The 16,963-nt window shown below is 33.0% G+C and overlaps 1 protein-coding gene across 12 annotated transcripts in view; it reads left to right on the forward strand.

The window, feature by feature from the left end:
* The window catches only part of Nlgn1 (neuroligin 1), an 816,885-nt gene that overhangs the window by 371,394 nt on the left and 428,528 nt on the right, over positions 1-16,963 (forward strand). For 9 of the 12 annotated variants that reach the window (XM_063229021.1, XM_063229019.1, XM_063229023.1 and 6 more), the window contains 2 exons: positions 9,240-9,299; positions 15,768-15,920. In XM_063229021.1, the coding sequence (XP_063085091.1) occupies positions 9,240-9,299; positions 15,768-15,920 (213 nt within the window). The remainder of the gene's footprint in view (positions 1-9,239; positions 9,300-15,767; positions 15,921-16,963) is intronic. The other 3 variants (XM_063229025.1, XM_063229026.1, XM_063229027.1) reach the window with 1 other exon arrangement.

The raw sequence follows: 16,963 nt of genomic DNA on the forward strand, positions 1-16,963 counted from the left end.
AGGACTGAAAAGGAAACACAACTGTTTATTATAAAAATAACACTTTTTCTTCTAATCATGCTGCATTAACAACATCATAAGAGGCTAAGCCATCAAATCTTGGGTGCTGAGAAATCCTAGGACATTGATGGTTTGGACCAATAGTTATTTCCTAACCTATCTGGAGTATGTAACTATTTGATTTGGTCATTAGCTCCACACTAGCCCTAGCTACTCTTTTTCTTCTTTTAAATAAACTTAATTACCTAACTTTTCCAAGCTTTAAATATTACATACTCCATTCAGTTTTACATTACACACTACTAAGAAATTATTCCTTTTAGCTGATACTATTTATTTTGTTTTCTTACATGTGAATTGATATGATGCACCAGCTACTCAACAGGGTCCTTCATAACATAACATCAGAGGAATCTGTACATATAATCACTGTGCATGAGGGTCACTATGGTAAGAAGTGTTTGATATTTATTGTATCAGACTGGAGAGATGGAGAGAGAGAGAGATATGGGGAGGGCATGGGAGGGAGCACAGAACTGTGCCCCCAAAAAGTCCACCCTGTGTGCTAAAGAGATCAGTTGTGCAATACACAGAAAACAAAGCAAGGGAAACCGCAGAGTCAGAAGGGGAAGAAGGAAGTGGGAGACCAGAGCTTGCAGGAGGTCATAGTCAGCAGACACACGGTCACCAGCCATTTGACTACCTTAGGGGAATCAGCGTCAAAGAGCGTTTCCCTTCTGCTTGTTTCTTGGAAGACACAGAAACAAACAGGATCTTTACAATTATTGCTTTGATGTTTTCATGTCATTAATGAAGCTAAAACTTAGAAGTGATGAAGAATTGAGGTGTTTTGTTTTATTCACAGTCAGGCCTTAGTAAGCAGTATTGAATCACCTCTGATTTACATCCTGAAGACAGTATTTTGGACCAAAACACATAATACTCCTTTTCCTTTTTGTGTGAAAAGGCGCTGTACATTATTCTAAAGGACACTCCCAGTGCCCATCCACAGTGGCATCCTCTTTCTTCTCTGAGGTGAGATAATTATAATGTAAACCACCAAGAGTCAATTCTATGGAATAAACACACAAGAGGAATATAAGAGCCCTTTTTGTACAACAATAACAGAGCTCACAATGGGAAAAGATTTATTTTGGAAAGGTGAGGAGCATAGATCAAGTCTGAAATTAATGAAGAAAGTCATATAGGTCAGGCTGGGACATTTATTCTAAGACAACAGGATTAAAGAAATACTGAAAAACTTACATGCAGTAGTGAAAAAGCAGAAGTTGCATTTAAGAAATATTAATCTGCTCTGCTTTCAAAAACATTTCAAATTACTCATCTCCATTCAAAATACAAAATATCTTACATTTGCTTATAAATTTCTAAAACAGCAAAGCTACTATTAAATCATATTTAGTATCCGTCTGTCTTGTTATAGCCATTTTAAAACTCACAGTACAAAATTCACCACATCTAAGTAAGCCTTTGTGTTTTTAAGATCCTGCTCTCCTAAAGTGCATGCCGTTTTATTAATGTTAGGAGTTAAACTGCGTCCATTTAGCTGATATCCACATACGATGGTTAACCTTTTTTCTCTTGTAGGTTACCACTATTGTTTTATATGACTTCCAAATGCTATGGCATGCAAAATGAAGAGAGAGGAAGTGTAGGATCTGAGTGGTGTAGCCAGAGTCTGCCGCAGTCTTTGTGATATATGGTAATGATGGCCAAGAGGAGGCCAACAAAGGAGAACACAGACAGAGTGGCAGGAATGGGGCTTCCTGGAAAATTTACTTTATCTGGCTGATAGCACAGGGAGAAGGGGAGCAGATTAGGACTATATCCATTAGGGTACAGGACCAGAAGAAAGGGAAATCTGTGTTGAAAAATAAATTGGCTTTGCAGGTGGAGATGGAGACATCCCTGTTGCACTGAGATACAAGAGATAGCCAGGTAGATGTAACTCGGAATATTTTATCTTGGTGTGAATATAGAGTAGATGGTATACATTAATTTGCATTCAAATACAGTGTAACTTTAAATGTACTCTTTTGGAAAGTACACAATTTTTAAGTACTAGAGTCTTAGATTTTGTTATTTGGTGACATTTATTTTATTTACACTCACATGTAAGTTCCTTTTCTATCATCTGATTTCATTCTAAAAAATATTCTTGTCTGATGAGAATGTAATTCATTCTTCAGTATAAAAGTATCCTATGCTATATTTCTTAGTAAGGCTTTGCCTCTTTCTATTTTTCTGTTTAAGATTCAGTTAGGTCACAATTTACCAGTTTGTGCTTGAAACCCTAAATGGCTTGTTGTTGCCTTTAGGATTAACATAAACAATCTTCAGGCTGAAGATGTGGCCAGTTCCCTCTGCTGCTGGTCTAGATCTTCACCCTTATTTCCCGGTAGCCTTTTCTACTCCTTATAGGACAGCCACCCTGGATCCTGCCTTCTTTTTACAATCTTCTTACATTTCTTTTAAGCTCTTCCTACATTTTTCCAGGCCTAAGTGTTCCTTCCCACCCACTGTGTCTCCTCAGCCTTTACCTATCGGGGTCACCTCCTTTGACAGCCCAAGGACTGCACTGTACTTATTCACCAAACACACTCTAGGCTAGGCCACCTCATGCTGCGTAACACCTCGTAACACCAAGGTCGTCCTTCCTTGATACTTGTCAGGATTTTTAAGGCTATGTGTATGTTTGTGTATACTGGCTTAATGTTTCTTTCTTGAACAACACTTAATTTTCACAAAGGCAGCTGTCTTACCTATTTTGTTCACTCTAACTTCCAAACACCTAGAATAATCTGTATTTGTTCAATGATGGAGGACTGAATATTGAAATCATGCCAAGGAGATCACTGTTGATGTTTTCCCAATCCCATGCTCCATGAGATACCTCTAGGCATCTGGAAGCCCTGTGGCTTCTTCCTGTCTGCTCCTGGTATATCTCTACATAATGTATGGCGAGTTAGAGATGGGGAGCACTTCTTCAGCAAGTGGTAAAGTTTTCAACAGCACAGATCAGCATTCTTTCAGATGAAAGGGGAAATTATTCTACTGTTCTTCGCACAGTAGTATTAGTGCGTCTTCACCTCAAAAATCAAACAAATACAGTGTTAAAAATAATGAGCTTAAGCAAATTTAGTGATGCTCAGATTAGGAATTAACCCATTTTATTTCCTTTTTATGTGCTGAATTTTTTTCCTCCCAGATCTTACCATTTTTGTTCTATGCAGGATGGCGTTTGAGTTCAAAGTATTGCAATCAAGGTAATTTTATACAAAAGAAGTGCTTCTCTTATAAATATAAATCAGCTCCTTTCAATATATAAAACCAGTGAAAATTTCTTTTTCCCTTTTTCTGACCTTGAACAACAAGTTCTCTCTCTTTGTGCTTTGTGTCTGAAAAATATTTGAAGGAATACATGTCTAGTTCATGCAGCTGTTCTCTTTAAACACAAAGATAGACATAATGTGTGCTTGCCATTTTTGGGATCTTGAAAGCTGTACATAGGAAACTTTACCCTACTCCAGCAGCTCTTCTAAAGAAACATTTTATTCAGAATGACAAAGCACCAACACCAAAACTTTGCACAGAAACGGATTTTTTTGAGTAGTATCAATTATTCCAAAGCTTACTCTTAGTAACTCCACAGAGTGGTTTACATCATTTTTTTTTTATATCGGTACCAGGGATCAAACTCACGACTGCCTGCTTGCAAGGCAGGCGCTTATGCCGCTGAGCTAAATCCCCAGCCCCGTTTACATCATATTTTAACTTCTGTCTAATGTAGCTTTATAATATTGTTCAAAAAGTTTATCTTTCTTACCAGTGTGGTGGTGCACACCTGTAATCCCAGCACTTGGGAGGTTAAGGAAGGAGGAACACCTCGAGTTCGGGACCAGCCTGGGATAACCTAGTGAGTTAAAGGCTGAATTGTATAGTGAGACCCTCTTCAAAAAAAAAAAAAAAAAAAAAAAAACTTTCTTTAAACTGAAAAAATATTTGGGAATAAAATGAATTTTAACAATGATATCTTTGTCATAAAATTGATTGTTAAAGAAATAAAATAACTGGGAGGGATTTAGCGCAGGGGCCTAAGCGCCTGCCTTGCAAGCACATGGTTGTAAGTTCGATCCTTGGTACAAAAAAAAAAAAAAAAAAAAAAAATTATTAAATAAATATTAAAGTAACAAATTAGCATTATGCAAAATTAGTCACTTATTCATTTCAATTACACTAGAAGTTGTATATTCATTCTAGTTATGTAAAATCAACAGAATTTCAATGTGTAAAATGCAATAGGCTTTTATTATATTAGTGGTAGAGATATTTAATACCTTGAAATCATGATATTGAATGTTTGTTAATTTTGGAAAAGGCACATAATATATTCTTGCTCTTTATATTGAACTCGGCCATTGTTCTGCAGATGGAACACAAATCCTTGATCCGAGTTTTGCAAACGAAACTGTGTGCCAAGCAAATGCATCTCTAAAAATACAACCAGCTTCTAATCTGCCCCAGAACAATAGCAATATCTTTAAATTCTCTCATTTTTGGAAATAGACTTAGCAATTCTTTATTGTCAGTTTACCTCAAAGTCAGCTGGGTCAAGAGAGAGGAGTAAAGGCGAGCAAGGTCATTAGCCAGGGCTTTCTATCTTTCATGGTGGGACCTGCAGCTCTAAATAATCCTCAAAATATCAGAAGCCTGTTCCCTTGATAGGAGCGCATTTCTCATGGCCAGCCTTCTTAGTTAGAAGCTAATAATACCCTCAACCTACTTGCCTCTTGCGGATATGTGTGACACAAAGTATGGATAATTTCTGCTGAATTGAACCCATAATGAGGGAATTTATAATCAGTTCTAATGTATTTGAAACCTAAAGTATATTAGCCTTTCATCAAAGAAAATGATAAAAAGCAGCCTTAATACGGGTGGATAGTAATTATTTCAGAGCTCGTAATTATTCTCCAGTTAACTATGGGGAAATGCTGATATTTTTACTCATCTTAAAAAAAAATGAAAGCCACTGTGGTCAGATTCTGAAATGTGAGGATGCATCACATGTCCATTGTAAAGGCCAGTATGTTAAATTATGCTTATGGTAATTACAAAGGAACTATTCTGTAATTAAACGAGTCTGAAGTTTGTAATTGGGAGTTCCCTTTACCTTGGTTAGTTCTATTGTTTTACCCCTGAATCTAGTTATTGCCTGTAGGATAAGTAAATTACAGAGATTACTCTCACTCCCTTTCAAAATGACACGAAGTCTACTTTCCTATTAACTCTAATGAGAGTTATGTGTGCATTCCTCAGGGAGGAGAGACCCAAACAGGTTTTAAGGTAAAATAAATCACTTCTACACTCAGGTGTTAATGGTCTCTTTTGGTTTTTTATTTGTATGCTTTAAAATATCTGCTTGAAACCACTGGTATTGAAAATGCACTGTTGTTGAGAAAACGTATGAGCTGTGATTATAATATTGTTAATGATTGTTGCTCCTGCTCAAAGCAGCAGTACCTTGGGGATACCAGGCTGCTTGATTTACATACAGGAGCCCAGGATCCCTGAAATGGCAATCATCTAATTTTCATAAGAAAATTAGTGGCAACTACAGTTTTCAATGTATTTTATATTTAAAATGTTTTAACATCAGTAATCACTTTGTTAGGGCCGACGCCACAGGGAAAGAGACCCCAAGGACTCAACTCTTGGTGAGGGAAAAAAGTTTATTTCCATGCGCATGGGGTCCCCCAGGCAAACAAGTGCGGAGGGCCCCGAGGGGGAATTGTGTAGGGTTTTTAAGGGCGCAAACGGGAGGCAAGCGAGTTTACAGAAGCAGATTGCATTGGTTAATTTTGAGCAGCATAGGACTTGGCAGAAGTTGATTGGAGGGGTTTGGGGTTGAGTAACCATGGAGACTGGGGGTCCTAGCCCAGTCACTATGTGCCCAGAACAGAACAGTTACTTGTCTTACTTATCTCGTTGAGACAGAACAACCTTGCAGGTGCATTTTTTCTTTTTTTTTTTTTTCTCTGCTCTGATAGCTCTGGGGAGTTAGGCATTTCTTTCTGCTCTGCTCTGATAGCTCTGGGGAGTTAGGGAGTTAACCCTTTCATTCCCCGCTCTGGGGAGTTAGGGAGTGAAACATTCTTTGCTGCTTTTTATAACTCGGGGAGGGGGTTATAGCAGGGGGGTCAACTCTCACAACTTCAAATATAACACTTAAGTATAAAGAAAATGACTCAGTTACTGAATGTGCTAAGGGAACCCATGCAGTGGTCTGTTTTGTTTTCAGCAACAGAATAGGAAATCTTGAGGTCAGAAGGGACATGCTTCTGAAAGTCACAAGCGTGCACTTACCTAGTCCACTGAATCGTTCTCAGAGAAAGACATGTTGGGTTCTCAGTTTGTAACCCTGGACTCTCCTAATCATTTTTCCAAAAATTGCTATCAACATTCTTTTTCCCGGGAAACCTTAAAACTAGATGTGTAAACATCTCTTGAAGTTAAAATTTAAAAAAAGGTTGGAATTACTGAAATACTGATGAAATCCATCTTGGTTAACACATTAATAATTCTTTTATTTATTAACAATAAGTAAAATTCTCAACTTGAAGGAACTCAGTTCAATCCTCCTTTAGGCTAGTGATGTTCCTATGTACCTATGATGTTAATACCTACGTCTGTTTCTAACTTTTTCAGCTTTGTATGCATGTAGTAGTTGTCTCATGTCAGCTATAGAGCCTCCTGAGTAGTGAAGGGATCATAGCTAAAGGAGCAAAAAACTCAAACTATGTAAATACCACATCATTTCTGTGACTTTTCTACTTATGCCCACCCCAAGCCAAATAGCAACTGAGAACTAGGTCACTCATGCAAAGAGATAAGATCATGTTTAACAAAATCTTATATTGCATGCATCCTATGTGGGTCCCAGAAGTAACAATTTGTGAAGCATTAGAAACCACGTGCTCAGCGGCTATAGAACCTGGATGGTATCCAATAGAAATGTAAATGGACTTGAATACCTTTTTAGGAAGGAAAAGCAACATTCTTCCATCAGGTCCTTGGATAAAATTAAGAAAGTGATTTAATTGCAATAGTCTACAAATGCAGCGGTATTGAAACAGTAATTTAGCACCAAAACTTGGAGTTTACATTGCCAGATATTTTTGCATAGCCGTTTTGGAACAGAATTAGTTAACTTAACTGAAATTGGAAAGTAGACAGTGGTTTTGACAACAATACATATCACTGCACTCAATTTATTTGCAACTAGCAAATAAAACATCTAGTATCTTGGAAAATAGATTTGTGACAAAGAATTTTTCAATACTCACCAATTTACAGAAAATAAAAAGCTTGAAATTACTATTCTCCATATCTAATATTTTGAAGATGTTTTAAAATAAGAAATATTTCCATTACTGATTCAGCATTTTTTTGGTAATTTTTAAATTTAAAATATTTATATTTTGAAGAAGTAGTGACATTGGGTGATCAAGTGACATCGAGTGATCATCAAATAATCCCAAACATGCTGTTTGCATTTGAAAGGGGTTCTATTAAAGAAATACAAATATTTGTGAATTTGCAACTGAGTGTCAATTAACATGAACTATTACCTTCATCCAGCTTTCTCAATAGAATGATTGCTTGCAGGTGTGATTATAAGTATATCACATAATTTGTTATGTACAGTTCTGTCAGTATTCTGCATGACCTTTGAAACTATGACCTTACAGTTGAAGTACTCCCTGAATCTTTTCAGCTATAGTATAAATTTCTGGTTTTTTAATTTTTTGGTCTTTGCCAATTACTGACATTTTTCCAAGCTGTCTGTCTGAAATGATGAAACATTACTATGTGTCTCTGGGATGATGTTTTCTTTCTTTGAGGGTTATTATAGTAGGTTTAGCTTTGAATTACAAATATAATGCATAGTACACTTTAGAGAAGACCCAGAGGTCTTTCTTAAAATGTTAACAATACTTTCCTGCGAGTTATGCTCAGAATTAATGCTTGCTTCTTTAATATTTATGTTAATGAAATCAACATATGACTTTTGGCCCTTTTAGCCTTCTTTTTTCTATGAATCTTATTTTATGCATGACAAAATTGTCTTGCTTATTGCTATGTGGTTGGCTGTCTTTTAACTTGAGTGTCCTGTGCTTTGGCGATTGCTTTTTGCATGAGGATTATGAAATGTCATATAAATTAAATGGTTGTGGACATTAAATGAGAATGTGGGGCTTCACTTGCTTTTTTTGTGTGCTGAGTGTGTTAATTATGTGACACTTAAAATTACTTTCATATGGCCTTTGACTTCCCCTTTGGTGTGCTCCTTTATTCTAGCAAATTAGCATTGTTAAGTATAATAAAACATTTATTAAACATTCACAGTGTTTTAATGCAATTATTCTTCTAAAACATGATCCTATTATAAATAACTAGAGTGGGCATGAAATTGCACAAGGGCATAATTCCATTATATTAATAAATTGATTATGAAATATTGGCCCTGACTCTGTAACTACCTTAATAGGGAAACGCTGATTTATATTGATGGTACCTTTTCTCTGCCAAGTGATGAGATTATCTGTTGATATATTTGTGCAAGTGGAAAATATCTTCTAACCACAGCTAACATTTAAATGAAAACAGAGGGGAAAATATTTGCATAATGATAAGTAATTTTAAAGAGTCACAGTTTTTTAAAATGTATATATTAAAAAACGAGTAAAACTGAAGTGCTAACGCTCTTACAAAAAAAAAAAACAGAAAAAAAAGAAAAATCCTCAAAATGTTCATATCTATTTTTCTAATGTTTTTCAAATTGAGGAATGCATTTGACCTACCTTCTTTATTATTGTCACCAATACAAATTAAAAATGACACAATATATTAAGTTCTTTCAGCTAATAAGATTACTTTTTTTGTGTGCCGTGGGTATTTTTTTTTTTTTAAATGTCATCTTTATTCAAACTGTAGTATATTTTTATGCTGGATATGTTTAAAAATCAAGTCTATGAGATATTTTGGGGAAAGGTTTTTTTTTTTTCTTAAAATAGATAAGGTGATGTAACCAGTTCCCCACTTTTTGGTAACATCCTTGAGAATTTTAGTATTTACATTCATTTTTTCCCCCTCAGTATTGTTTATTCTTGAATTGTCTTTTTTTTCCCCCTCCATTTCTCCACTCTCAATCCTAGGTCCCCTTTCAAAGAAACAGACAGATGATTTAGGTGATAATGACGGTGCGGAAGATGAAGGTATTTTCTTTCCACCAAATCTATTTGCATGATAAGGCCCTCGATCTCTTTTTCCACCCCTTTCTATTTTTTTAATTCTTGTCTTTTTTTGAAGAGTTGTTTTTAATTCCTGTTTTTTGATGTGCTTTGTCTTCTTGCTTGTTGTTACATATGAATATACATTTTTAATTTTTTTTAAATAAATGTTAAGTTTTACATTTTGATGCCAACCATTAAAATGTTTTAAAAAGAGGGGCATTTTTTTTTGTTTTCTTGAACTGACTTTTGCTCTGTTCCATCCCACTTTCTGACAAATTTGTCCACATTCTTTGAACTAACAATCACTCCCTGAGTCTCTCTGTTCCCATTTTGCATGTTTTCTAATCTATGTAAATATGATATACAATATAAAAATGTTTCATTTTTACATTTGATTTTTGTTTGAAAGGAACTCCATACCAAATAAAATGAAAAAAAAAAGCCATAAGCTGATATAAAGTGTTTCTTGAGCAAGGTTTTAGATTATAAAAATATTGTTTTCTATTGATTTGGTTAACAATCAAGTAAATAAAATGAAATTGTATAATCAGCAAAAGGCATCATAATTATTTAGGTGACCAGTTAAGGCCTCTCCCTCATTATAATTTTGGCAAAGTTTTTTTTTTTTAAAAGCAAAACATAAAACATAGTTTTTAATTACAAGTTATACTTTCTAGTTAGGTAAGTAAAATATTCTCATTATTAATGCAATATCAGTAATAAGCAAAAATAATTTTGACTTTATTAATAACAAATTGTTTTTATATCATCTAACTTTGATATACTTTGTAGTTCTAAGTACACACTAGATTGATTTGACATTTCCTATTCCACCGTACTTTACCTGATGCCCACCTAAGTGTTTGGTGAGCACCACTGATTCTTTCAGTTCATTTTGTACTTATATTTACAGCTCCACTCTGTACTTATATATTTTTTTCTTATTTCCCCCTTAACTTTGCACTAATGTAATATCAGATTTAAGAGTGATTTGCTGAAGCCTCGAAATTCTCACAAAAATATTAATGATACCATAAAAAAGATTTTCCAAAATAAAATAGTTGACAATGAGGTCAGTAGAGTTTGCCCCCTAAATTACGAAGAATCCAAGACCAAATGACTCTTTACTAAATAGTTTGCATTTCTAATTTTCATGGTTACATATTTAATAAGCTCTCTACTGGAAAATAAAATTATTATCTGAAATATTGAAAGCTTAACAGTTTTATTTGGTTTCAATATTGTTATACAATTTTAGAACTGTTTGGTTTAAATGAAATAAGATATTTGATTAAAATTTCATTTATTGTGAATCCTAGCAGTGGATTAAAGAGTAAACACAAAATATTCATTAATATGTGAAATAAATCATATGGTTATCTGAGTTATCATTTTGAATGCTAAATAGATAAAAATAAATTTATAGTAGTAAAATGCAATTGTGTGTTTTTTTTAAATCCTTGGAAATCTGATGCCTTCAAAAATTCTGGAGATTTACTGACTTTGTAGGATATCGCTATTATCCCTAGCACTCTGTAAAAGACTGTATCAATTTTCAAGCTTTGGAATGTATTGAACCCCCCAAATTCCTATATTTTACATATCTTCTATCTAAATGATTCTTAAAGTGTGAGTCACATTTCAGTTTGTGCCTCTGTAAATTCCAAACTATCCAGATTTAATCAGAACTTTAGTATATACCATTACTCCTTTGAAAAAATATTTTAATTGCTGATTTAATTCATTTCCTTTTTCTTCCTTTTCTTCTGGTATAACAACATCTACTTAAACATTGATATGTTGAGTATGGACACCACTGAAAATCCACAGTGAGCTAAGCTCTCTAAACATGCATCCATTTTATAAAGCTGCCTTAAAGTACATTTTTTTTTGTCTTTTTCCTTTTTTATTGGTATCAGGGATTGAACTCACGACTGCCTGCTTGCAAGGCAGTAGCTTATGCCACTGAGCTAAATCCCCAGCTCCCTTAAAGTACATTTAACATACTTAATTAGGCATTAAAAATATTGTACATCCTTACTTAGGTTGGAAGCTAGTACTCAGCCAGCCTAAGTACTAAGCCACTCAGTAGCAAGAATTACCAAATCAATAAGTATTCTTTACCTGAATAATTGAAATTCTAGAATGTCAAACCAGCCAAGTCTTGTGTTGGATAAACGTTTGAAGAGAAGATGAATTCAAATATTCTGCATGAGAAAATAATATAGAAAATGTCTGGGCATCTGCTATTGAAAAAAAATTAGAATTAATTTGTATATCTGTATGTGGATAAAAACAGAATCTAAATAACTTATTTAATTTGTTCCAAATACTGAATCAACATTACTGGACATAAGGAATGTAAATTACTAGAAACACTACTCTTTTTAATTCAGCCCCAAGTTAGATTATTTGGCTATTTATATAAAATTACCCATTATTTTTGAAAACCTCCATGTATTTCCTGACTCTAACACAGGAGCAAAATCTGAGGTTGCCCCAGCTTTGCCCAGGCCTCGCACCTCATTCAAGTAGCCTCATGGAAGGCTTCTCAGTCAGAACTGTGACTTCTGTTTCTTGTGTGTCCCTGCCAGCACTGTTCTGTCATCTCTAGACCAACGCACAATAGAATCATTTTCTCATGTGCTTTATGATAATCAAAGCTATTCCACAGTTTAAATGAGAGTAATCCGAAATGATAAATATGACCCAAAGCAACAGCTAAGATTTCCAGTTATGTATTCTAGGAATATAGGAGATTTTTATTAAAAAATTAAAACTGTGATAAGAATACCTTGAAGTCGGCTTTTCAATGTTCCAGTACAATTTTGTCTTCTACATAGAGCTTTATAAAACCTGTTCTGCAGATATTTTGTGTTTTTCAAAACTAAAAATGTATCTATGTAATATATCCATTATCAAAAACAAATTCAGCCAATATTTTTATATTTAATTGATGTTTCTGCATGATAAAAAAAAAGGTCCATAAAAATGAGAGGAAAATACAAAAATTTCTCGAAATGTCTTTTATACATAACGGAGCAAGATTTAATTGAGTCAATGCTTCCGTAAGTCTGAAGCAGTTAAATCTCAAATATGGACAGGAAACTATTTCATGAGTCCTTGAAGAAGAAAGAATCCAGTAAGCATACTTAAGGAGCTATATGACTAATAATTATTGAAGGAAATAATTATTGAAGGAAATCATGATTGCAAATACTATTTGTGAAGTGCAAATAATTCTATATGTAATGACTCTTTCTGCATTACTGTGAAACTTTGGTTTACCAGAAAGATGAAATAATTTTACAGTTTAAAATGAAAGTCCTTACTCAGATTCCAAGTTCCTTACTCTTACTAATTTTTTAAAAAAAGTTTGTAATAGTTTCTTTTTCAATGCAGTATTTTCTTCTTGCAATTTCACTTCTTTCAGAGCCACGTGGGCTATGCAAGATTTAGAAACACTGCAAATAACAGAAAAAATAATCATATTGATTAAAGTTTGTATATTTACTGGAACTCATCTAGTGTTTTAAAGTGTCGGAGAGTAATTTGACAACTTTAGTAAAGTCAGTAGTTTAACCAAAGCACAAGTCCTAAGTTAAATGCATAGCTCACACATTCCGTATCATTTACTGGTAGCTAAGTAAGAGATAGGGTTTAAAAGGACAATTTATTTCTGAAAGTTTCAATGTAAATTACTGAAGTACATTTAATATATTTTTATGAAGATAAATGAATCCCTAAATTTTGACTATGAAAATGATGATAAAAGATCAGAGTTCAATGGAAAGCAACCTAAAACATTAGTTTCATTTATAAAATATGTAGTTCTTTTTAAATACAAAGTAAATAATACTCATTAAATAGTTCTGCAATAATTGTTAATATCAAAAATGCATACAGAATATTAAACCAGTAAAGTCTAAGATGAACCACTCTGACAAAATGCTATGAAAAATTCATTATTTTTTCTTGATCTCTAAGGATTCTAGTTTCTCAGGCTTTGTGAAAAATATTAAGTTGTGTTGTATACCCAGGACTTTTATCTTAGTATTTAATATTTCATATAATATTAACCTCAGCATTCCTTCAAACCAAACAAATTATTTCTCATAAAATATTAGAATTTTATAATATCTTTAGAAAGTATGTAATATCTCAAATGTACATGGAATGCTTAAATCTTTGAAATGTTTGAATATACAAATGGAAATTAGAATCCTCTAACTATACTTTTAAAACCTATTTGCTCAGAAAAATAAATTCTTCTCATAATATCTCTTTGAAACTTCTGTCATATTCCTAGCATTTCCTGAAAATGTCCACTTCGTTGTGTTATTAGGCATAAAATGTGGCAGGTTTTCTCAATGCGTGTCTGTATTGTTTTCCAGGTGAACAGGATGGTTCTACCAAGATTTCATTACTGTTCACAGTTGGTGCTTTGTAATTCTATGTAATTTTAATTAAAGAAGAATTCTGAAACAGCCTCCCTCTGTGCTACCTCCAAGCACACAATTAGCAGAGTACAATGTCTGCTGTGAACAGTCAGTTAATGATTTCAGTTTAATAATTTATTATTGCTTCTTCAGTGCAAACCATATTAGAAAAAGAAGAAGCTAAAACTCTATGTAACAAGCAAGCATTTAGGTGCATAGTTTAACAATTTCAAAAGGATTACACTCTGTGTAAATCCAACATCTCCACAAGCCCCCAAATCTTTATATTGGAGTGAATACCATCATCTGTCTTAAGGATTGCAAGAGAAATATATATTTAGGTTTCCTTGTTAAATGTAGCTATGTCTAGCAGATGATAGCTATGTCAAAGCACCCTCCTCTCACTGCTTAAAAACAAAACATTCTTCTCAAAGACATCTTTGGGGGAGGGAGGTGTGTCTGTAAGTTTATATACTAGTATTAAGACAATTTTAGAGTCTTTTTTACAAAAATTTCTAAGTTTTCCCCTGAGCCATTTCCCAATCCAAAAGCTGTAGCCAAATATTTGAGCTGCAACTCTGAACTAGGAATGATATTTCCTTCAATGAAACTGTTTTATTATTATAGTGAAGAATTTAGATACATAAATTAGTCATTCTTTTATCTAATAAATAATATAAGGCAGTCAATACATAATCACCAGGTCTTTCAATAAACTTATACTACATTAGAACATTTTGAAAGTTGATGCCTCAATTGGAAAATTGTAGGAGAATTTAGTTTGACCAAAACATAATTTAAAGTAAGTTAAAGTAAAAGAACAAAACTATAGTTTGAGTTTTAAATGACACTCAATACTGGTGTTATGAAAAGGTAAAATATTTGGTGTAATTCCCACAGAAATAATTTATTTATGTTCAAATTCATAGTTGTATATATACATATGCAAATATTTCAGTCTACATAGTAACTACAAATGACCAATATATTACTTTTTGCTATAAATATTCATGCAGTTTTCACACTGATTAAAAATATCATTTTTCCCTTACATATCACATTTAAACCTTTTTTGAAAAGCTAATCTTAGAAAAGATAAAGGACTTTATAAATTGTAAAGACTATCATAGAGTAGCAAATGATAGTTGAAAAAAATTAAAAGTTGTAGAAATTATAATATATACTACATTTTAGCACTTCATACTTAAATTTGGCTTTAGTCTGTCACATATATACATGATTTTTTAAAAAGCACCACAGTCAAGATTAAGAATTTATTAGCTACAGGAAAAGTCAGAAAAAATGTAATCCAGTTGTTCTCTTTAAAGGTTAAGTGGAGTGAATGGATACCCTAGACATCACAAAAAATATCATTTAAGCAAAATGCCCCTGAATACAAAAATAGGAATTCAGGCACACATGACTTTACTGTCTACATGTTCTTTTGACAGTCTTTAAGCAGTTAGTTGTGACTTCCTACACCGAATAATACAGTTCCATAATTATGTCCACGAACAAAAGCATAAATGACAGTGTAATCATGTTACATTTGATACAAAGCTCTCCAATAAATAGGAAGAAAAAAACCCCAGTGTACTTACAATCACTATGAAATTATTGTCCTTAGCTGATGGTTCATAAATTCTGTGTGTCATTTTTTAAAAAGTAATCTAAAGATTCATCATCATTGTATTACATTTTTTGGCTTTACTGTCACTTTAAAAGTTTAACAAAATGCATTAAAAATTACAACTACTTCCAATTTGTCCAAATGTGCAATTCCATTTAAAATTTGTAAGCAAAATTCTGCATGGAAAACAATGGATGCCTTTTGTCTCTTTTTTGCAACTCCTCTTAGTAGAGTTGCTTAAGAAACACTTTAGCAAAAACAGCATTTTAAAGACCTGTATTAAAATCATGCCCTCCTGTCTCTGAAACTGAAAATGAGTTCTTTGTTTCAGTATGTGTTTTTCTGAAAATAAGAACAATTGCCAACCATTTTCTTTTTTAGATATCCGGGACAGTGGAGGCCCCAAACCGGTGATGGTATATATTCATGGTGGCTCATACATGGAAGGTACTGGAAATTTATATGATGGGAGCGTCTTAGCAAGTTATGGCAACGTGATTGTCATCACGGTCAACTATCGACTTGGGGTACTTGGTAAGAAATCTCTCTTTTTCACCAATAATTTGTGAAGTATGTAATACTTTTCTTTAAACTTGTTTTTCTTTGTTTCACCTGTCTTCTGTTCTTGTTGACTTTTCTGACTCTAACTTTTCAAAGTTCCAATGAGTTCTACTAATTTTCTTAAATTATATAACCAAAAAACAGCAAATGAAGATTTGAAACGCGAAACTTAAGTGAGCATGAAGTCATCACATTAGGGAGGAATGGACTTTCTGGTTTGGCTTTGTTGAATGATGAACAGTGGCAGTGTCTTTCTTAAAAAGTCTTGATTCCTGGACCAATTTTTCCACTTTCTACTTTTCTTTTTTACAGTGCTATAAAATTGCTTCAATTTAGAAACAAGCTTAGATTCTCTCCTAGAATATGTGTATGGACTAGATTTAGAGAATGATTGTGTCCTGTTGTTTTGTAGGTTTTTTTTTTTTTCCATCCTAAAATAATTTGGAACATTTTGTCTGTATTTCATTTTTATTGAATTCTTTATCTTGGAAAAATATGCATTGATTTTAAAGAATGACAAAAGGTTCAATTTAATAATGCCTATCATTGATAACAACTTATAAAGCAAAAGTAGAGATTATTAATTTTGAAGAAAAGTATTAGAGTATTTGCAGGATACTTTTTCATTTAGTCTGCAGTAGGCATGTTATTTTATGTAATAAGAAATTTATAAAATATAAATTTACTATTCTATTGCTAAAAATTTCTCATAGTTGCCATAATTTAAGGAGTAAAGTTAATATATAATTTAACAAACTTGCATAATTGTGATATTTTTAGTTAATAGGATTTACTAAAAAATACAATTCCTCTGTAAAAGATTCAGTTCTTTAGTTTCCTTTCTCAAAATTTTATCCTATTCTGAAACTCAGACAGTACAGTTTATCACTTTATTTAGACAGAAATATGTTACTCTTTCATTCTCTGTTCTAAAATATTTTGAATTTGAATTATATTGGGACTTTAATTGTTTTTAATATTGTAAATATCCAAGCATTGAAAATCCACTATTTTCC

This window comes from Cavia porcellus, unplaced genomic scaffold (genome assembly GCF_034190915.1).
Source record: "Cavia porcellus strain 051 isolate PalLab524CR breed Dunkin Hartley unplaced genomic scaffold, mCavPor4.1 scaffold_17, whole genome shotgun sequence".
Lineage (NCBI taxonomy): Eukaryota > Metazoa > Chordata > Mammalia > Rodentia > Caviidae > Cavia > Cavia porcellus.